Raw genomic sequence first — 22,701 nt, 5'->3', positions numbered from 1 at the left:
GGTTGTGTCATTTGCATAACGCAGGTTATTAATGAGCCTTCCTCCTATCCTGATGCTCTGTTCTTCATATAGTCCAGCTTCTCGGATTATTTGCTCAGCATACAGATTGAATAAGTATGGTGAAAGAATACAACCCTGACGCACACCTTTCCTGACTTTAAACCAACCAGTATCCCCTAGTTCTGTCTGAACTACTGCCTCTCGATCTACGTAAAGGTTCCTCATGAGCACAATTAAGTGTTCTGGAATTGCCATTCTTTGCAATGGTATCCATAATTTGTTATGATTCACACAGTCGAATGTCTTTGCATAGTCAATAAAACACAGATAAACATCCTTCTGGTATTCTCTGGTTTCAGCCAGGATCCATCTGACATCAGCAATGATATGCTTGGTTCCACGTCCTCTTCTGAAACCAGCCTGAATTTCTGGCAGTTTCCTGTCGATATACTGCTGCAGCCATTTTTGAATGATCTTCAGCAAAATTTTGCTTGAGTGTGATATTAATGATATTGTTTTATAATTTCCACATTCGGTTGGATCACCTTTCTTGGGAATAGGCATAAATATGGATCTCTTCCAGTCAGTTGGCCAGGAAGCTGTCCTCCAAATTTCTTGGCATAGATGAGTGAGCACCTCCAGCGCTGCATCTCTTTGTTGAAACATCTCAATTGATATTCCATCAATTCCTGGAGCCTTGTTTTTTGCCAATGCATTCAGAGTAGCTTGGACTTGTTCCTTCAGTACCATTGGTTCCTGATCATATGCCACCTTTTGAAATGGTTGAACATTGACTAATTTGTTTTGGTATAATAACTCTGTGTATTCCTTCCATCTTCTTTTGATGCTTTCTGCGTCGTTTAGTATTTTCCCCATAGAATCCTTCACTATTGCAACTCGAGGCTTGAATTTTTCTTCAGTTCTTTCAGCTTGAAAAGTGCCGAGCGTGTTCTTCCCTTTTGGCTTTCCATCTCCAGCTCTTTACACATGTCATTATAATACTTTACTTTGTCTTCTCGAGATGCCCTTTGAAATCTTCTGTTCAGTTCTTTTACTTCAATTCTTCCTTTTGCTTTAGCTGCTCGACATTTGAGAGCAAGTTTCAGAGTCTCCTCTGACATCCGTCTTGGTCTTTTCTTTCTTTCCTGTCTTTTCAATGACCTTCTGCTTTCTTCATGGATGATGTCCTTGATGTCATTCCACGACTTGTCTGGTCTTCAGTCACCAGTGTTCAATGCATCAAATCTATTCTTCAGATGGACTCTAAATTCAGGTGGGGTGTACTCAAGATCATATTTTGGCTGTAGTGGGCTTGCTCTGATTTTCTTCAGTTTCAGCTTGAACTTGCACATGGGCAACTGATGGTTCCACAGTTGGCCCGTGGCCTTGTTCTGACTGATGATATTGAGCTTTTCCATCATCTCTTTCTTTCCACAGATGTAGTCAATTTAATTTCTGTGCATTCTATCTGGTGAGGCCCATGTGTATAGTCGCTGTTTATGTTGGTGAAAGAAGGTATTTACAGTGAAGAAGTCGTTGGTCTTGCAAAATCCTATCGTTCAATGTCTAGCATTGTTTCTATCACCAAGGCCATATTTTCCAACTACTGATCCTTCTTTGTTTCTAACTTTTGCATTCCAATCACCAGTAATTATCAGCGCATCTTGATTGCATGTTCAATCAATTTCAGACTGCAGCAGCTGATAAAAACCTTCTATTTCTTCATCTTTGGCCTTAGTAGTTGGTGCATAAATTTGAATAATAGTCATATTAACTGGTCTTCCTTGTAGGCATATGGATATTATCCTATCACTGACAGCTTTGTACTTCAGGATAGATCTTAAAATGTTCTTTTTGACGATGAATGCAATACCATTCCTCTTCAAGCTGTCATTCCCAGCATAGTAGACTATATGATTGTCCGATTCAAAATGGCCAATACCAGTCCATTTCAGCTCACTAATGCCTAGGATATCGATGTTTATGCATTCCATTTCATTTTTGATGATTTCTAATTTTCCTAGATTCATACTTCGTACATTCCAGGTTCTGATTATTAACTGATGTTTGCAGCTGTTGCTTCTCATTTTGAGTCATGCCACATCAGCGAATGAAGGTCCTGAAAGCTCTACTCAATCCACGTCATTAAGGTCGACTCTACTTTGAGGAGGCAGCTCTTCCCCAGTCATCTTTTTAGTGTCTCCTGACTTGGGGGGCTCATTTTCCAGCACTATATCAGACAATGTTCCGCTGCTATTCATAAGGTTTTCACTGGCTAATGCTTTTCAGAAGTAGACTGCTGGGTCCTTCTTCCTAGTCTGTCTTAGTCTGGAAGCTCAGCTGAAACCTGTCCTCCATGGGTGACCCTGCTAGTATCTGAATACCAGTGGCATAGATTCCAGCATCGCAGCAACATGCAAGCCCCTACGGTAAATAAACTGACAGGCATGTGGGGGACTAATGTTATAGATACTACAACACGTGCCAGACCCTCAGGATGCTGATATAGAACTTGAATGGGATGAACATGAAGTATGAACAGGGACAAGGTATGCAGGCAGTGATGGACGGCAGGTTGAAATAGGGCAATCATTAGCAGAAGAAAAAGAAAAAAAATTAATTTTTAAGGACATGTGAAAAGCTGAATTTCATACCATGAAACTTAACTGTAAAAGAACCATGAAATGCAAGAAAGAGAGAAGCCTGGCAACCCAACAGTAACTAGGGAGTGTCTTGCTGAATTATAGCTTCCAAAGACCTTGAGTCTATGAAGCTGAATCACCCTACAGTAGAAGCCATTCAAGGGAAAGGCACAGGCTGTCACGTCGGCATTCTCACTAACTAGCACCATACCCACACCAAACTGTGAGGAAGAAGAAAAAAAAAAACAACTGAAGAGATTAATAAAACAGTATCTAAATAACTCCATCTCAGTATCAGTGGATACAATCATAAACCAAAAAAATGTTTGTGTGTGTATGCAATGTGATAACAATTACAGGCTGGTAGTTTTGAGCAAAGGACACAGTAAAATGGGAGTGAGCTAAACAGTGTGACACCTGAGATTCAAACTATGCTTAGGAGATGAGTAGAAATGTGAAAGGTCTATGGTTTTACACTTTAATGCTCTACCTCAACCCCTATCTGTCCCAGCCTGCCTGCAGTAAAACTAGAGAAAAACACGGTTATGACAGAGGGGGAGAGGTTTGATACACAACACCTTTAAATGAAAAAAAGGAGAGGGGAGGACTACATTGAGAATTCTGGAAATCAAGTGAATGGATTTGGAAGATGCATAAAGATCTGTCTGATTTACCCACATTTGCTACTTTGTTCCTTCCTCACTATTTCCCCACAATGGTAAACAAGAAAGTTTGTCTGATGGCTTGGGGGCCAATAACAAGGAGAAAGATTCCAGGAGCCTACATATCCCTGGCAGCCCACCTTGGTGATAGAGGAATGCCTCTGGGTAGAGAGGTTAGTGAGTGGTAGCTTAAAAGTGAAAACACAAGATGGGTTATCAGGCTCCACTGAGAAATGCAGAAATATGCATGAAGGGAGAGACAGCCAAGGGCTCAGAAGTAACCCCAAGGGCTTACTTCTTTTAGGGAAATTCTTGTTCCCCAGAGTTATGGTCTGCATGAAGAAAGACGTTCCAATCTCTGACTTCCTGTCCTACCCTTTTATTTCTTACCTCAGAGAATAAATGAGTGATCTGTTGGGAAGCTGAAGTGAAGAATTAAGCCTGAGGCCCTCAGCCCCTCCTTTCAGGAAATCTGTCTACAGAAAACAGGTACAGCTCTCAAACCCCAACACTTACCAGTATTCAACAATACCTTGGAATTAAAAACAATAACATTGAATTCCATATCAAAAATATATTAGAAGCTCATGGTTTTTAAACTAAGATTCCAATTGATCAATCAGTCAACTGAAAGTTGACCAGCTTGAAACCCTATCTCAAAGATAGGGCTGTTGCACTGAATATAATTTGTGTTTCTAATTAATGACAGAAATCCAATTAATAACAATATTAAACTCAAATGTCTGAATGTGTTAGAATATTTAATATTATTAAGGAACATTCAAATATTATTAATAATTATTTATTAAAAATCAATGCATTAAAAATAAAAATAGTTAAAGTAAGTCAAATGATGTCTTGTTTTCATAGGGCAGTTTTACTCAAGACATATAAAAGGATTATATTATTTTACCTCCTAATAATCCTTGAAAATTTAGGAAGTTTCTTAATCTTATTATCTATTTTTAAAGGCTCCAAAATATACATAATAACAATATTGAGGCTCATGTATCCCTGACTTTTATATACAGCAAATAAACAGATGGTTTAGACATAAATTTCACTAGTTGTTTTCTATAGTTTTTACTATATATTTGTTATGCGCCATTTTTTATTTTTAAAAATCTATAATTTGGCTTGTAGCATTAAAGTAGATTTTTGAGTGGGTCGTCTATTTTTTAGGATAAGTGTATTCTGACAATGAAAAAATGCAGAAAAAACTGGGAGTAATTAAAGGTTACCTCTTGCCCCTGTGAAATAGCTGTTTGTACTTCTGAAGTCCAATAGGTTTGGGATACGCAGAGAACAGTCTGTCCAGGCCAATCTCTTACCCAGTTAATTCGTTCATTTTTTGTATAGGCAATAATGGCATCTCCAATTACCTAAATGGAAAGAAAATGCTAAAGATGAATGGTTTCACACTTTACTTGAACAAAGCTATATAACAAAGAGCGAAAACCCTAGAGAGATTAACAGATACTACTGGATTTTTTTTTTTTTAGGAAAGACCTGCCTATAACAGGTGACTAGGCAATTTAAATTCAAGCTTATTCATATACCTTCCAGCAAAACAAATATACTACATTGCATTTTATTTTACTGAGACAGTATCAATTTGTGTGAACCAAATTATATCAAATATTCATTTGTGACCGGTTGTAGGGAAAAGACATCCTAGATATATTTGGCTTGAACAAGCATAAGAAATTTCACTGCAAAACATAAAATCAAATAATCCCAAAACAAGATGATAGGTAACTATTTTCCTTAATTTAATCAGATGCCCATTCAGCCTTGTACATTTGTGTACATGCACACTCAGACGAAACACACAAATCCCTCTATGGCTCATGTGTCTCCATACCTCACGACCTCTTAATTCAGTTCCAACTCAGTGATGACAGGAACAGATATATAATTCATTCATGGAGAGTTGATGGCTGTAAAGTTGGGAAGTCTAATTTTTGTTCCTTTGTATGTATGTTTTCAGTGGACTGATATATACACTTTTTCAATCAGTCATCATGGGTAAACATTCTAGCTTATTGTAGGTATCAACCAAAAATAGTAACACCTGTGAGGTGACATCCACTTTTATATTGGAATTTCAGAAAAGGCTTTCAAAATTAGATTACTCTGAGAAATATATAAGGATGATTGACCCTTTCTGGATTTCTAGTCTAGCTGGGATATTTAGCAAAGCTGAAAGGCAGACTATTGTTCATTAATAATAAAGAAACTTTAAAAGGCCAGAAGTCACAGAAAGGGTAGATGAAAATGAGCAACTAAGGGATGGGAGGGACATAGAAAAGAATAGAAAGGCACAACACAGAAAAGCCAAGGAGATGGAGTAAATATATGTGTTCTAGAAGGACACTGTTGGGAGAACAAAAGGAGGGCATTAAAATCTAAATCACAAAAGAGGCTTTGTATATAGTTGGATGAGAAGTCTGATTAGACGAAGTTCCAAAATTTATTATTATATTTATGCATATTATATTTGAGGAGCCCTGGTGGTGCAGTGGTTAAGCACTTGGCTGCTAACTGAAAAGTTGGAGGTTTGAACCCACCATCTGCTCCATGGGAGAAAGATGTGGCAGTCTGCTTCTGTAAAGATTTACAGCCTTGGAAATCCTATGGGGGGAGTTCTACTCTGCCCAATAGGGTCACTATGAGTCAGAATCGACTCAGTGGTAATGGGTTTGGTTTTGGTATATTATATTTATGTAATTGTGTATATTTTGGGGTAGCAAGCTACAGAAAACCCATGATAATGCATAGAAATGAAGGAGCAAAGGTACCGAGAACATGATCTTTTGATTATTTAGAAATGACACAAAATTCACTTAATTTAGGCATTCAATAGCTTTTCAAGCAAGCAAATATATATAGCACATTATAATGTATATGTCTTATTCGTAGTATTTTACATTATATTTGCATATTTCACCAATGCAAACTTACACAGTAACAACTTGAGAAGATATTTTCTTACACGATTCTTTGATGCCACATCCTAACACAATGAAATGGCAACCAAAATATTTTCACTAAGCACTTCGACAAACAAAACTAAAAGACTACTTGAAACAGTATCATATATGAATAGAATAATGAGTTATTATTGTATACCATATCAACGAGCAAACTATATAACCAAATTCAATGCTGCTAAAATACTGGCCCAAGTGGAATTCATTTTCATTGTTCAACAGTCATAAATACAAATGCTATTTGGCAATACTCATCAGTAATTACCAAAGCTCACTCTCTTTGGCCCAGTGGTCTTACAGATGAGAAGTTATCCTAAGAAAATAAGTAATTCAATCAAAGAAACTAGCTATATGCACAAGGACATTCATTGTAATATAACTCTTAATTGAGAGAAATGTGAAAGTGTCTAAAAGATTTTATACCCACTGGAAAAATATTATACAGGCAGGTATTAAAACTGTATTTAAAAGGAAGAAGTATTATTAAGAGACATAGTACATATTAAGCACTTAGGTATCAATGAATTTTCCACTAATATGTGAGAGAATCTGAAAAGTTAATGAAAACTTGCTCATCTTGCCTCAATGTCATATTTTCTTCACATCCTTGTCCCCATGCTACCCCTGCTCAGTCCTGATTTCTACTCCTGATGAAGAACTTGAATGCTAAATCTACATTATAGTACAAAATGAATTTAAATATTCAATTAATATCTATTTGTTGGCATGACTTGAAATCTCTACTAACAAAAATAATTATAATGATTAAGCTGACAATATGTTTTATGAGATGCAGAAAATATTAGGTTACCATTAATTGTAGGAAATATTTATAAATTTATAGCATTTTGGCACCTATTTTATATACACATAGAAGAGGATTCATTATAGCAGCATACATCCCAAGGAGACTGATGTGAAACTACAGAAAGAAGCTCCCAAGGCCAGACTAAAGGCCAAAGTGTGTGCAATGATGAAAGCACTAGCATGTTGCTATAAGAAACGAGACAGACACACAACTAAAACCCAAGTTTTCTATAGTCCCACTTTTCAAGTAACTCACTACAAATTCCTACCATGGACAAATAATTTCTTTACCTTCAAGTTATCTATTACATTTGAATTAGGAATTTATGCCTCAATTTCTGTGTAAATAACGGTTCCTCTATCAATGATATAATCACAATAACATTAATACTCCATCATGCTTTTTTTTCATGCTTTAGTAAAAATAATAATAAATACAGCTGGCCACCTTGTGAATGGACTTAATCATAATTCTCTCCAACTCAAGCAACCACTTCTCCACTTGACCTCTGGCTTTGGCTGTTGAAATGGTCTCTATGAGTTCTACAACCTCTCCTTCACTACTCTTCATGTGAGTAATGTCTAAAGTTTCTGTAAATTCCACCTTTGCAATTCCTTCAAAACATTTCTTCAAATGAGGCTGCACCCTATCAGGGGAAGAAAAAAAAAGCAATTAAAAGAGAATTAACCAAGTTGGCATACTGGTTAAGAGCTACAGCTGCTAACCAAAAGCCTGGTAGTTCAAATCCCCCAGGTGCTCCTTGGAAACCCTATGCGGCAGTTCTACTCTGTCCTGTAGGGTTGCTATAACTCGGGATCGACTCGACAGCAGTGGGTTTGGTTTTTTTTTTTTTTTTTGGAACCAAGTTACAGCATACCTTAAATATCAATGCTTTTTGTGCAACAAAATTCATTCAGTTCATAAATATGTACTATGTGCTAGGCCAGTGCTAGGTGTTGATGGGGATACAGTGCTGACCAACAAAAAGACACAATCTCTGTCTTCATTGATTGTACAGTCAGGTGGGAGGGTCATACATTAATGGAATAAACACAGGAAGATCTGTAAAATTACAACCACATTAAATGGTGATGCAGGAGAGATCTATGAGGCTTTGTTGCCAACACAATGAACTGAAAAGATGCTAAAAGTAACATGAAGAGCCAGCCAAATCTTGACTAACAGATAATAGACTGGTCTGAAGAATCCGCAAATGCACAAAAGTACCACTTCAACTGGTATCTTTAGAGATTGCTTAAAAATTATGAACTTGGTTTAGCACTTTAAATACTTTATGACTAACTAAAACAACTGCTTTGAAGATACCCAATTGTTAGTCTATTCTGTGTCATATAGATGAGACTGACTAAACTCTTCATATTTGGTACATTACCAAAAATCAGTTGCATTCATCTTTCAAATGAGCAAAGAGAAACACCTTATAAAAACTCAGATGGAAATAAATCTGAGCCCAAATTCATCTTTTTGTCTGGATTACTTGTCTCTTCCTACTTATAAGGTACAAAATTAACAAATTCCCTTAACAAACATTTATTTAGTGCCTACTATCTACCAGACATTCTTCTAGATTGAGGGCTCAGCATGGGGGGAAAAAAGTAAAAAATCTCTGACTTCATAGAGCTTACATTCTGCTAGAGGAATCCAAACAGTAAACAAGTAATTAAAGAGTGTACCACATGTTTACCACATGGTAATGAGTATGTTGAAGGAAAATATGGCAGTGAAGATAAGTCAGGGAAAGAGGCTAGGGAGTGCTGGAAAGGATTGCCATTTTAAATATGGTGGTCACAGAAGGCCTCCCTGAGTGGCAGATGTTTGAGCAGGTCTCCACAAAGACTTATACAAAGTCTATGGATATATAGGTAAAGAGCACCCTAGGCAAAGAGAACAGCAAGTATAAAGATCCTGAGGGAGGAAGCTGTTCCTTTTATGGGGAATTTCAAGGAAGCTGGTGGGCTGCAGCAGTGCAAGCAAGAAGACTAGTAGGAGATGGATTCAGAGAGATAATGGAGGGTCAACTCTGTAGGGCACTGTACACCATTGTGAGGGTTCTAGCTTTTACCCTGGATGTGATATGGAAGAACGATGTGCTCTGAAAATCTAAGCAAATATATGATAAAATAAGAAATCCATTCCAAGGTTCATCACATTTAGGAAAATAATATGCAATAATATTTATTACTGATGTTTTTGATAATTATTTTAAATTGATTGTGCTTAAAATATTCTTGGAGAAAAATTATTACACAAACAGAATTATATACACCTTCTCTAGGGTCACTATGAGTCGGAATCAACTTGATAGCTATGGCCTTGTTTTTTGTTTTTGTTTTTTATATTCTGTCTTGTTCTAAAATCTAAATTTAAGCAGATAAGTGTAGCCATGTGTTGTTACATGTAAGTAACTTACCTAGTGGGATCTTTAGTCTCAGACAGTATCTCAAGAAGTTCATCATTAGACAAGAAAAAGAATCTGGGGAAGAAGAGACGTTTCTTTTCCAAATATTCATTAAGTCCTTTAAGAATGAGTTCCAAAAGTTCATTAGATTTTTTCAACCTTTCCAGCATTCTCTCAATAGTCACAACTGTCAGAACACGTTTATCCTAAAAATAAAGGAAAAAACAATCAACTCAGAAATATCTGATACTAACCTTACAGATATTAACCTTACTTATTTTACCTAAGATTGCAATGCTTTTAATAAAACAAAGGTTATACAAAATTAAGGTGACATTTATAATTAAAAAGTAGGCTTACGTATTCTTGGTCCAACTAGCCTCTTTAATTGTGTAAAAGACATGTTGTCTTGAACCACAGCCATGTAGTCATAATTTCTCATTCTAAGTTGGAGAGTGTGAAGGACAGAAAACAGAAGAAGGGAAAGGAAAGAGAACACTGGCTGAACTCACAAGAAAGGTAAAAGGAAAAACAAAATATACGATGCATCTTTCTGTCTTTTATTCTTTGAAGAAAAGTGTTCTAAAAAGACACTGTCATTATTTTGAATATTATCATCAATAAAACAGGAACCGTATTCAATGTCATAGTCTTTATTGAATGAGATAGGTCTTCTTTGAAAATGACATAATCTTTGATAACTGTAGATTTAAAAAAATAAGGGATTTTGGAGTAGCAAGAATTTTTCTATGAAGAGGTTATATTATAAAGACCCACACTTGGAATTACATTCTAACACTCTGCTTGCTAAAGGATTTAAGTTCAAGATAAATTCTTCCTGAACACTAAAGAGACTAAGACTGTTCCGCCTTTAAGGAAGGCCTGGATTTCTGAACATTCTATCATATAAAAGTGTCATTGTGAGCTATTTGCTTTAAAGTGATTCATACTGAATAAAATATTTTAAGAAGACCTTTCCTTTATGTTATAGGATTCAAAATAAAATTTTAACAAAGAGCTCACCTTAGAACTTATCTTTCATTAAAAGTAAATAGTTGATTGATTTTTCCAAATATCCATAGAAGTAACTGCTGACTTTATGAAAATCATTAGAAGTACACATTAAAACACAATCTGGATGTAGTTGTATATAAAAATTCCTTTTACTTTTTTTTCCCTTTAAAACACGTGGTTTATGTCATCAAGGTCCATTCTTTGGACCCGACTGGTCTTATAATTTCACACACTATTTGCCATTCACACTATTCATCGTTGACACCATTGACAAAGTATGAAAAGTTCTTTACTAAATAAACTTAAAAGTGTTGAAAAGAGGTGCTAAAATATAACACATTAGAGTGAGATTTCAATTATTAGACCACAAATCAATTACGAGAACATACCAGTACATTTATTAATATGAGTAATAAGGCATTTTAAGAAATTTATATAAAAGTAAATCAAGAGACTATAGTTAAAAAACTGAACACCAAATTTCAAGATTAACTAATTAAACTTAGTTTTGGTATTCAGCCATGACCAAAAAATCAACCAAAAAATGTCAGCTGTAAACTGTTTCATACAGGGATTTTGTTCTATTGCAGGAATCTCTAAAATATGTCTGGGTTAATAAACTTTGAATGTGGCTGAAAAGGAAACAGGTAATTTTCATCTTTGTTTTGAACTGTTACAATGTAACTTGGAAACACAGGAATTTGATCAAAGAACAAAATAATTATTAATATCTATTTTCTCAATAAAACAGTTTCCTATGAAATTTGTGACATATGATTTGGTCATCTTATCTTTAAAGGTGCAAAATTTCTAAAAAGCCATTTATTATACTTCCTAATGGTTTTATGCTTCAAATAAACATCCAAAAACAAAAACACAAAAAATAGCATGACAGAGGCTCTGGTCATAATTTAAATGTACAGTGCATTTAGGGTCGCTATGAGTCGGAATCGACTCGACAACACTGGGTTAGTGCATTTAGTGAAGGACAGAGTCCTGACTCCTAAATCCAAAAACCAAAATGGTGTTCCCAGAGTGCCACCTTCTGGAAATGCCCTTTTTTGTTGAAAAATAAAGCTGAATATTGCTAATAAACATGAAAACTCCTTTCTTGGCCAAAGAATATTATTGTAATGTTGCGATTTTGGGTCTGAGACTTGAAAGCAAAAAAAAAAAAAAAAAAAAATCAGTTATTTAAAACAACAGTTCAAATTCCTTTCAATAAATATCACAAAAGAACTATCTCTGGAAACACTTGGCATTCAAGTAAAAATTTTCAGAGATTAAACCCCTGAGATCAAACCTATTTAATCAGATTAGCGCAATGACCCTGAACCAAATATGTTACTTCTAAATGAACATACTGCTAATCTTTTTTGTTGAAATGAACATAGGCAATAATCTCTGTACCTTTGTATATAGATTTAAGGGGAAAAAAATGTGAAAATAATCGTCTCATGACTGGAAATGAAACTCCCTTTATTTTCTCCCAGGGAGGAGACAAACATAATAAAGACAGAATCAGATAGAGGAAAGGCCTGAAAGTCAGACCTGGTTTGTGAACCACACTTTGCTCATTATCTGTGTGACCTTCGATCATTTACCCAACCTGAGTTTTTTTAAATCTTTAAAATGGGGATAAAAGTCCTCTCTCAAAGTTGTTATGAGGCCCAAATTAGATAACACATTTGAAGTGACTAAAACATACAGATAGTCACGAGTTAGTCTTTTTACTTTCTCTCCATAATTGTCCTTGGGGGTTAAAAAAAGAGGGAAGAAAACGAGGAGGTAGGGCCTATGATGGGATTGGGGGAAGAGGGAGATCAGGCACTTACACTATTCTGCCAGTTTTATAGAGTTAAATTGGAGACTTTATAATCCGCCATCCTTCAAGTAAGATATTTATCATAGTAAAAAAACCGATTTTACATCCCTTTTAAGCATTTCCACAAAAGCATGGTACAGAGCAGGCATGCCATGAATGTTTGTTGAAAGCTTGGGTGACCACAGAACAAGTTAAGCCTGTAGACATACAGAGAAACTCAAAAAGCTACACCCCACCATGCTCTACTAGGCTAGTACTTACTAGCTATGTTCTCAGGACATCACAGTATGATTTTATAATAGGAAGCTGCTAGAAATTCAAAACTTAGTATGACTTCCTTGACACTTTAATTACTTTCTGTCCCCAGAGAGGAAAACAAGGAATTATTAGCTGTCATATTTCTTGGTTAAAGGAACATGTTACAACTTTTATGTGTTCTCTGATTCACAAGCATCATCACTGTCATCAGCTGGCATAACAATCTACTGATTTATTTATATTTCTTTTGGGGAACCAAATGCCTATGATATTAGGAGCCTGAAACTTTAATTTGGGTATCTGTAGAGAACATCCTTATTATCACTGCCAGGAAGCTTCACAGAAAGTACAGCTTAGTATATTTAATAGAATTAATTCCAAACCAGTTCAGTAAACATCTGGAAGCATAAACATCCTAATCAGAAGTCCTGGGAGAACAGAAAGGTGGTAAGATCCTCATTTAACCATGTAAGCACTAAGAAAGGAAATCCAGGTTGACTGAGCAGGCCATTAAGCCTCCTTACAACTTTGAGATTCTTTGACCTCATCGGGATAGTTGGTTTTTCATTTAAGATCCAGGATATTTCCAGAATTAATTCAGATCTCAGGGCCCACCTTCCTACAATTCAATTTTCAGAGAAGATATTTCAGAATAAACTCTGAATCCTCAGAATTAGCAATAACTCAAGGATCAATCTCCATTTATTTATTCATTCACTCACTTAACAAATACTGATTGAGGGCCTGCTATGTGCCAAGCACTGTTCTCAGTGCCTGAGTTACAACAGTGAACAAAGGCAGACAAAGATTCCAGCCTCCATGAGGAAGATAGACAACAAACATAATAATTCATAAATCATACAGTAAATTAGAAGGTGATAGATGCTACAAAAAAAATGGGGATCAAGAGGGCCAGGAACAGTGAAGGCAGGTTTTAACTTTGAATAGGGTGCTCAATGTGAGCCTTTAAAAAGAGAGTATTTGAGAAAAGTCTTCAACAAAAGAGACAAAGGCATTAGCTCTGCAAATATTTGCAAGTAGCACATTCCAGGAAGAGGGTCCAGCCTGCACAGAGGCCCTAAAACAGAACGTGTCTGGCATATGTGAGAAAAAAAAACAATTAGGAAGCTTGTGTGCCTTTCCAAGTAAGACAGAAAGTTTCAAGGGCAGAGAGGTAAAAGGGTCGGGTGAGCAGATTAAGAACTTTTAGGTCAGTGAAACCATGGATGTGTCCCCACATTGAAGCATTTCTGCTGTGGGTTACTAAGATATTTCAATCAGCAAAGCCCAAAGTCAGGAAGGAAAATTGTTTTGAGTAGTCCATCTTGTGTATTGATAAAAGGTGCCACTTCCCATCTTCTCTCCTTAATTCTCAGACTCGTATAATCTGCCTATGGGACAAAACATATATTTGGAGCTGGCTGAGAACATATACCATGTTCCTACAAACTACTGTGTCCTAACTGATACAATAACTAAGTCATCAGTACAAGCCACTCTACTATTTTATGAGGTGAGATGCTTATAGTAAACAAAAAAAACCAAGCCTGTTGCCATCGAGTGGATCCCAACTCACAGCAACCCTATAGCTTATAGTACTACCTGTGAATCACATGGGTGTCAATCCGTTGCCTCATTTCTCTTGTAATAAGAGTTCATTAGCAGAACCAATGTTGTGTGGGAACTGTGACAATAAATAAGTCATTCAGTAAATCAATGGATGACAGTGCTGGCAGAGCTTACGGTGGGAAAGGAAAAATCCATCTAGTATAGACAAATTATTGCCACATTCCATGATAAAAGTGGTCCATCGTATTCAATTCCCTCTAAAAGGCTACCTGGTCCCTCCTGGTGTGATGCCATATCAAGGGTATTACGTTAGTTTCGCTGCTGACAGCTTGGGCACTCAGCACTGGTGATAGCCATATCAGTGTTAGTGAGGAATAATCCATAGTGTTAAATCCTTCCATAATTCCCCTCCCTTTTTTTTGGTTACCACCGTAACTTTGTTTGTATTAAAGTGACCATATATTACATTTTGGTGAGGAGAGCTCAAGTTTATGCTTGCTGTTCTGGCTTAATTATTAGTAGTTCCTCCTTAACTCTCGAAAAGCATCCTAGTTTAAACAATAAAGTACATCATTACTGTATTTATAATGCATTGTGCATACACTGGCTTATATTGGGTAACCTTCACAAAACAGGTCAATCAATCAACTATATTATTAAATGCCTCCTATGGCACAGTGGTTAAGTGTTTGGCTGCTAACCAAAAGGTCAGCAGTTCAAATCCACCAGCTGCTCCTTGGAAACCCTACGGGGGCAGTTCTACTCTGTCCTATTGGGTAGCTATGAGTCAGAATCAACTTGATGGCAATGGGTTTAGTTTTTCTGGTTATTATTATATGAAGGAGACTGGATGGTACAAATGGTTTACTCTTGACTGCTAAACTAAAGGTTGGTGGTTAGAATGGCCCAGTAGCTCATCCAAAGAGAGGCTGGGAGATGTGTTTCCATAAAGATTACAGCCAAGAAAACTCTATGGAGCAGCTCTACTCTGTAACACATGGGGTTTCCATGAGTCAGAATCGACTCAGCAACAATGGGTTTGGTTTTGATTTGGGTCAATAAGGAAGTCTCTCCCAATAAGAAAAGGGCTTTGACCATGCATATTTGGTAGCAGGTACCAAAATATAAAATGATTTCGTGTTTATACCTCAAAGAGGCAAGACCCCTCAATCAAGCCAGTTACATTAACACTATCATTTACATTCTGTTTTTATTCTCAGAGTCTTTTCCCCTGGAGAGTAAAAACCTTTATTAGGAACCCCTAAGAACACAAGTGATGGCCTTTTGTACCAAGCAATTAATCCCACAGCCTCTGCTATACAGGTCACTCATTAGACTTTCTGAAAAAATATGAGTTTATGTTTATTCTCAAAGCTTTGGGGAGTATGGACAAAAGCTGCCCTGAATACTAAACATGTTGAGAAGGTGAAAATGCAAAGCAAGGTGAGGAAGACAATCAAGTCTTTTAGCGAAAGTAAATGAAGTGTTACGCAAAGAAGACTGCTTATTTGGGAATGAGGGCAAGTAATGTTTTTTTGTTTTTAATTCAGCAGCTTTATCGAATCAGATATCTGCTTCCTTTATTTACTAGTCCCAACACTCCTGCCCCTTTCCACCCACTGAAGTGTCTATAAAGTTGGCTTAGCAATACGGAATTTTGAAGAATATTTTGATTAAAAACCAAAAAAAGAAATTATTTTTTCAATTATACTAACTAGAAAAATACAAGCATCTACTTTTCGCTTTTGGGGTCAACAAAAAAAATTCTACTTGATCTCTTTCCAAATGAAAATGTATACATGTTATACGGGTTTGTCTTGTTGCTAGGAAACAATGTATGAAAGGCTAAATTTATAAAATAAATTAGTAGAGATGATTAAGTACAAAGGAGTTAATACCAGTATGATTATTTTTACAGGAGTTTTATTTATATGGAGATTTGTCGTAAGAACTATTAAATAAATTGAGGTAAACTTCTTAAATAAACAATCCACATTTATCTTCCTATAATATTTCCTTATCAAATCATATAGTTCATGTCAACATAGTATTATCAGTATTTAGGGTTATTCTCATAAATCATAAAGATATTTATATTTTTATTTCAGGACAGGAAAAAATTAAGATAATATTCTTCCTATCTTACAGTACTATAAAAAAAAATACCAAACCAAAGTTGACATGCATTTAATGATATAATTTAATAGCTAATATTTATTCTAATTTAATTGTAACTTTCAATAACACACAACCAACGCTTCAAACGAAAATCCATTGCCATCGAGGCAGTTCCAACTCATAGTGACCCTACAGGACAGGGCAGAACTGCCCCATAGTGTTTCCAAATCAGCCAAGCACTTAACCATTGTGCCATCAGGGCTCTTTAAACCATACTTGGTAGATGATAAATAAATGCCTTGAATTAAATAAACAGCTTACTCTTTTCAGTGTTACTGGTTTTCATTAAATTGCCTACTCAGCTTTAGCTAATTTTAAGTTCTCCACAGTATTTGTGTATTTACTTATTTATTTAGCATTCTGTTTGCATTTACTGGACTTTTTAGATCTATTTATCTTTGTCGACTCATCATTTTTTTAGGTCCATACAGAGAAACTTCTTGACTAAGTGGTTGGCACAGTGAAATGTTTCTACAACAATACATTTCAGCGGTGCTGCAGCTCATAATATCAAGGAGCACACAGGACAGATGGGGCAGCAAACACTGAGTACAGTGTCTTCCTACCAGAACATCCAATTAGAACCAGTACTACCAAAAGTCATTAAATGATGCAATTTCAATTTGGCCCCCCAGGAGTAATCAGGGCAAGATACCTATTTGCTTTTGCTGCTTCTTGCTCCTGGAATTCTACCATGTTAGCTGAAAAGAGAATATGTATGGGAAAAGCACAATGGCTTACTGGATTGTTTTGAAAACAAAAACCATGTCACTTCAACCAAGTAATCACATCTTCAGAGGTTTTTACTTACTTGCATGAAACTTTTCATTATATCTCGCCATGTTTTATCCACAGCTGTAAATCGTCTGCCTTCCTCAGGCATTTGAGACATAATGTCTGGAGAGCTGAAAATGGGTTCCAAATACAGCCATGTGGCTTGGACCTTCAGCCATTCATCCAGAATCTCCTGAAGCAACAAGAGCTTGCCCTCCCATTCTCTGAGAAGCAAAACACAGCGGCTCTTAGCAACAGCAAACCAAGCAACATTTCAGATGAAAAACTCAAACCACGACTAGGCTATCCATCTTGTGTGCAGTGTTATTATTCCAATTTCCATTCATCTAGCTTCATCCAAGAATAAATCACTGGGTTTGTTCTACAAAATCCTTTTTTTTTTTTTTTTAATTATGGCATCAAGGTCTATGCCTATCGAGATATACAAGTTAAGATATAGCTATCTATAAATGGGCTGGTTTCTGCATATGTTCTAAAAATAAACCTTTCTGCGATCCAATTCCATAGCTACAGGGTACAAACTAAGAAATTAGATTTGGAGACAGCAATGGTGTTCTCACTGAAGGGCATCTGAACTTCTTAGAAAAGAGTAGTTATGTCCAAAACTCATTTGCTTTAATATTTATAGGTTTTTGTTGTTGTTGTTCATTTGTTTGTAATTGGAGCCCATAAAGGTTTTATCTCCAGAATAAAATATTTCAATTCCGAACATAAAGCTGGCATTTAAAGAAAAATCTACTTACTCCTCAATAAATTAGTGTAGTATTCATAAGAAAGAGGAATACTAGAATTTACGATAAGTTATCAGTTCGTTTCTAAATATGGAGAACATAAATAATGACTTCATTACTTTAAAAATAAATATGTGCAGAAACAACCTAAATGCCCAACCACAGATGAATGGATAAACAAAATGTGGCACATACATACAATGGAATACTACTCAGCCAGTAAGAGAAATGAAGTCTTGATACATGCTACAGTATGGATAGAGCTTGAGGATATTATGATGAGAGAAATAAGCCAATCACAAAATGGTAAATATTGTATGACCTCACCCATAAAAAGACAAGTGAAGGCAAATGTATGGAGAACAAAGTTTATTAGTGGTTACCAGGGGTAGCAGGGAGGGGGAAAAGGGAGGCTATCAGTGATGAAAAAATCACATTGATTAAGGGTAGGGTTGCACAGCCAATTATTGTAATTGATGTCAATAAGTTGTATACCTGTAAAAAGTTGAATTGGCAAAAGTTGTGTGATACATATATTTACAACAATGACAAAAAATAAAAGGTAGTGGCTGAGGCTGCTTATGTACAAATACCTCGTGGGATTTGGTTTCTTGGTCTGGAGGTTTAGAGTAACGGTTTCATGGGACATTCCAGATAATTGGCCTAAAAACATGGTTACTGCTTCTGTTCTACCTCCTAATTTTTTGTGTACTGTCTGGGTCTCAAAAGCTTGCAAGCAGCCATCAAAGATGCAGCAATTGGTCTCTATTCACCTGGAGCAACAGAGGAAGACAGTCAGGAATAGGAGGAGGATACGGAAAGTGTGCCTAATTGCCTGTATGAACAACTTCCTCCTTTGCCATGAGACCACAGGAACTGGATGGTGCCCAGCTACCATTACTGAACATTTTGATCAAAGATTCCATAAAAGAATCCTTATCAAAACAATGAAAATACAGAACAGAATTTCAAATTCTCATGGACTCTAGAGTTTCTGGAGCCATGGAGGGTAGATGAACCCTTGAAACTATTGCCCTGAGATAATCCTTAAACCAGAAATATCCCCTGAAGCAATCTTAAAACCAAACAATGCCATATTTTTCTGTAAATAATGCATGTTTTCTACATTTGTTTGCCAACCACGCCCTCTCCCACAAGGTATTTTCATAAGTGTGTTATGCTAATTTTTTTTACAGCAACATATAAAAAAAATTGGCATAGCAGCGCTTATGAAAATACCTCAGGGGGAGGGGTCAGTTGGCAAACAAACATAGAAAACATGCATTATTTGTGTAAAAATACAGAAGTTTAGCTTAATTAGTAAAGAAGATCTGTCTTGAGCATTACACTCTTTTAAGAACAATCTATATGGGATCAAACTGACAACAGCAACTTGAAAGATCAAATAGGAACCTTAGGGGACAGTGAGTTTACGTTAACAAAGGAGGAACAACTCAGAAAAGAGGATGAGAATAGTTGCACAACACAAAGAACATAATCCATGTCACTAAATTGTATGTGTAGAAACTGTTGAATTGATGTATGTTTTACCGTGTATATTCTCAACAACAAAACAAATAAAATTTAGAAAAATAAATAAACATCGTTATACCAAAAACTAACAAATGTTCAATACACCAGGGGCAGTTCTATGGTTTCAGTATGTGTTTACTCCATCTTCACAACAACCTTATGAGGTGTTTTTGTTAGGTGCTGTTGAGTTGGTTCCAACTCATAGCAACCCTATGTACAAGAGAAAGAAACATCGCCCAGTCATGCACCACCCTCACAACCATTGTTATGCTTGAGCCCATTATTGCAGCCACTGTGCCAACCTATCTCATTGAGGGTCTTCCTCTTCTTCAATGACCCTCTACTTTACCAAGCATGATGTCCTTCTCCACGGACTAGTCCCTCCTGCTAACATGGCCAAAGTACGTGAGATAAAGTCTCGCCATCCTCACTTCTAAGGAGTATTCTGGTTGTACTTCTTCCAGGGCAGATTTGTTCATTCTTCTGGCAGCCCACGGTATATTCAATACTCTTTGGCAACATCATAATTCAAATGTATCAATTCTTCAGTCTTCCTTATTCATTGTCCAGCTTTTGCGTGCATATGAGGCAATTGAAAATATCATGGCTTGAGTCAGGCACACCTTAGTCCTCAAAGTGACATCTTTGCTTTTTTAACATTTCAAGAGGTCTTTTGCAGCAGATTTGCCCAGTGCAATAAGTCATGTGACTTCCTGGCTGCTGCCTCCATAGGTGTTAATCGTGGATCCAAAAAAAAATGAATTCCTTGACAACTTAAATATTTTCTCCATTTATTATAACGTTGCTTACTGGTCCAGTTGTGAGGATTTTTGTTTTCTTTATGTTGAGGTATAATCCAAACTGAAGGCTGTAGTCTTTGATCTTCCTTAGTAAGTGCTTCAAGTGCTCTTCACTTTCAGCAAGCAAGGTTGTGTCTTCTGCATAATGCAGGTTGTTAATGAGTCTTCCTCCAATCCTGATGCCCTGTTCTTCTTCATATAGTCCAGCTTCTCAGGTTATTTGCTCAGCATACAGACTGAATAAGTATGGTGAAAGGATACAATCCTGATGCACACCTTTCCTGATTTTAAACCACACAGTATCCCCTTGCTCTTTTCAAACAACTGCCTCTTGGGCTATGTACAGGTCCCTCATGAGCACAATTAAGTGTTCTGGGATTCCCATTCTTCGCAATGTTGTCCATAATTTGTTATGATTCACACAGTCGAATGCCTTTGTGTAGTCACCCTATGAGGTTGGATCCATTAAAACATCTACTTAAAGATGAACCTCAAAACCTACTATGCAGCTACAGTAGTCAAAACAGCCTGGTACTGGTACAATGGTAGACACATTGATTGATGGAACAGAATCAAGAACCCAGATATAAATTCACCCACCAACAGCCATCTGCTCTGTGACAATAGGCCAAGGTCCATTAAATGAAGAAGAGACAGTCTTTTGACAAACAGTGCTAACAAAGCTGGATGTCCATCTGCAAAAAAATGAAACAGGACTCATACCTCATACAACACACAAAAATTAATTCAAAATGGATCAAAGGCCTAAATATAAAACCAAAAACTATAAATCTCATGGAAGAAAACAATAGGGTCAACATTAGGGGCCTTAATATATGGCATAAATAGGATACAAACCATCACTAACAATACACAAACACTAGATAACTGGACTCTTCTAAAAACTAAATACTTATGCTCATCAAAAGACTTCACAAAAAAAAAAGTAGAAAAAGAACCTATAGACTGGGAAAAAATTTTTTTGGCTATGATATTGGTGACAAAGGTCTAATTTCTAATATCTACAGGAAAGTCCAACTCCTCTACAACAAAATGACAAATAATCCAATTAAAAAAACAAGCAAAGGATATGAACTAACACTTCACCAAAGAAGACATTTCGGCAGCTAACAGACACATGAGGAAATGCTTGCACCGCTGGCCATTAGAGAAATGTAAATCAAAACTACAATGAGATGCAATCTCACCCCAACATTACTGGCACTAATAAAAAAACAAACACAAAAAATAGCAAATGTTAGAGAGGTTGTGGGAAGACTGGAACTCTTATGCACTGCTGGTGGGAAAGCAAAATGGTACAACCATTTTGGAAAATGATATGGCACTTCCTTTAAAAGCTAGAAACACAGAAATACCATACAATCCAGCAATTCTACTCCTAGGAATATATCCTAGAGAGATAAGAGCTGTCACACGAATAGACATATGCACACCCAGCATTATTCACAATAGTAAAAAGATGAAAACAACCTAAGTGCCCAACAACAGAAGAATGGATAAATAAACTATGGTACATACTCACAGTGGAATCCTAGGCAACGATAAAGAACAATGATGAATCTGCAAAACATCTCACAACATGGATGAATCTGGAGGGTATTAGGCTGGGTGAAATAATAAGTCAATCACCAAAGTACAAATACTGTATGAGACCACTACTACTAAAAACTCGAAAAATAAAGGTTTATATACAGAAAGAAACAATCTTTGATGATTACGAGAGACGGAGGGCTGAGGAGTGAAAAACACTAACTAGATAGTACATAAGTAGTAACTTTGGTGAAGGGTAAGACAGTATGCAGTACTGGGGAAGTCAGCTCAACTTGATCAAGGCAAAGCCATAGAAGCTTCATAAGCCCAAAAACCAAACCCATTGCCGTCGAGTCAATTCCGACTCATAAACACACCCAAACTTCCTGAAGGACCGAGTTACTGGGCTAAGGGCTGGGGACCATGGTTTCAGGGGACATCTAGCTCAGTTGGCATAACATAGTTTACAAAGAAAATGCTCTACATCTAACTGTGGTGAGTAGCGTCTGGGGTCTTAAAATCTGCGAGTGGCCATCTTAGATACATCTACTGGTTCTACCCGCTCTGGAGCAATGAAGAATGAAGAAAAGCAAAGACACAAGGGAAAGATTAGTCAAAAAGACTAATGGACCACAACTACCAAAGCCTGCACCAGACTGAGTCCAGAACAACTAGATGGTGCCTGGCTACGACCACCAACTGCTCTGACAGGGATCACAATAGAAGGTCCCAGACAGAGCAGGAGAAAACTGTAGAACAAAATTCAAACTCACAAAAAAGACCAGACTTACTGGTCTGACAGAGACAGGAGAAACCCTGAGAGTATGGCCCCCAGACCCCCTTTTAAGTCAGTACTGAAGTCACTCCTGAAGTTCATCCTTCAGTCAAAGATTCCTCGTACCCGTTGCTATCGAGTCGACTCT

At 36.6% G+C, this 22,701-nt stretch overlaps 1 protein-coding gene across 1 annotated transcript in view; it reads right to left on the bottom strand.

The window, feature by feature from the left end:
• DNAH7 (dynein axonemal heavy chain 7) overlaps positions 1 to 22,701 on the bottom strand; it is a 262,133-nt gene that overhangs the window by 175,678 nt on the left and 63,754 nt on the right. Inside the window, exons 19-22 of the mRNA XM_023542658.2 lie at positions 17,180 to 17,366; positions 9,537 to 9,730; positions 7,553 to 7,751; positions 4,546 to 4,686 (exon numbers count right to left, since the gene is read on the bottom strand). Of these exons, the coding sequence (XP_023398426.2) occupies positions 4,546 to 4,686; positions 7,553 to 7,751; positions 9,537 to 9,730; positions 17,180 to 17,366 (721 nt within the window). The remainder of the gene's footprint in view (positions 1 to 4,545; positions 4,687 to 7,552; positions 7,752 to 9,536; positions 9,731 to 17,179; positions 17,367 to 22,701) is intronic.

Source organism: Loxodonta africana, chromosome 6, assembly GCF_030014295.1.
Source record: "Loxodonta africana isolate mLoxAfr1 chromosome 6, mLoxAfr1.hap2, whole genome shotgun sequence".
NCBI lineage: Eukaryota > Metazoa > Chordata > Mammalia > Proboscidea > Elephantidae > Loxodonta > Loxodonta africana.
Note: the sequence above shows the minus strand (reverse complement) of the source record. Positions and strands in the feature narration are given on the sequence as shown.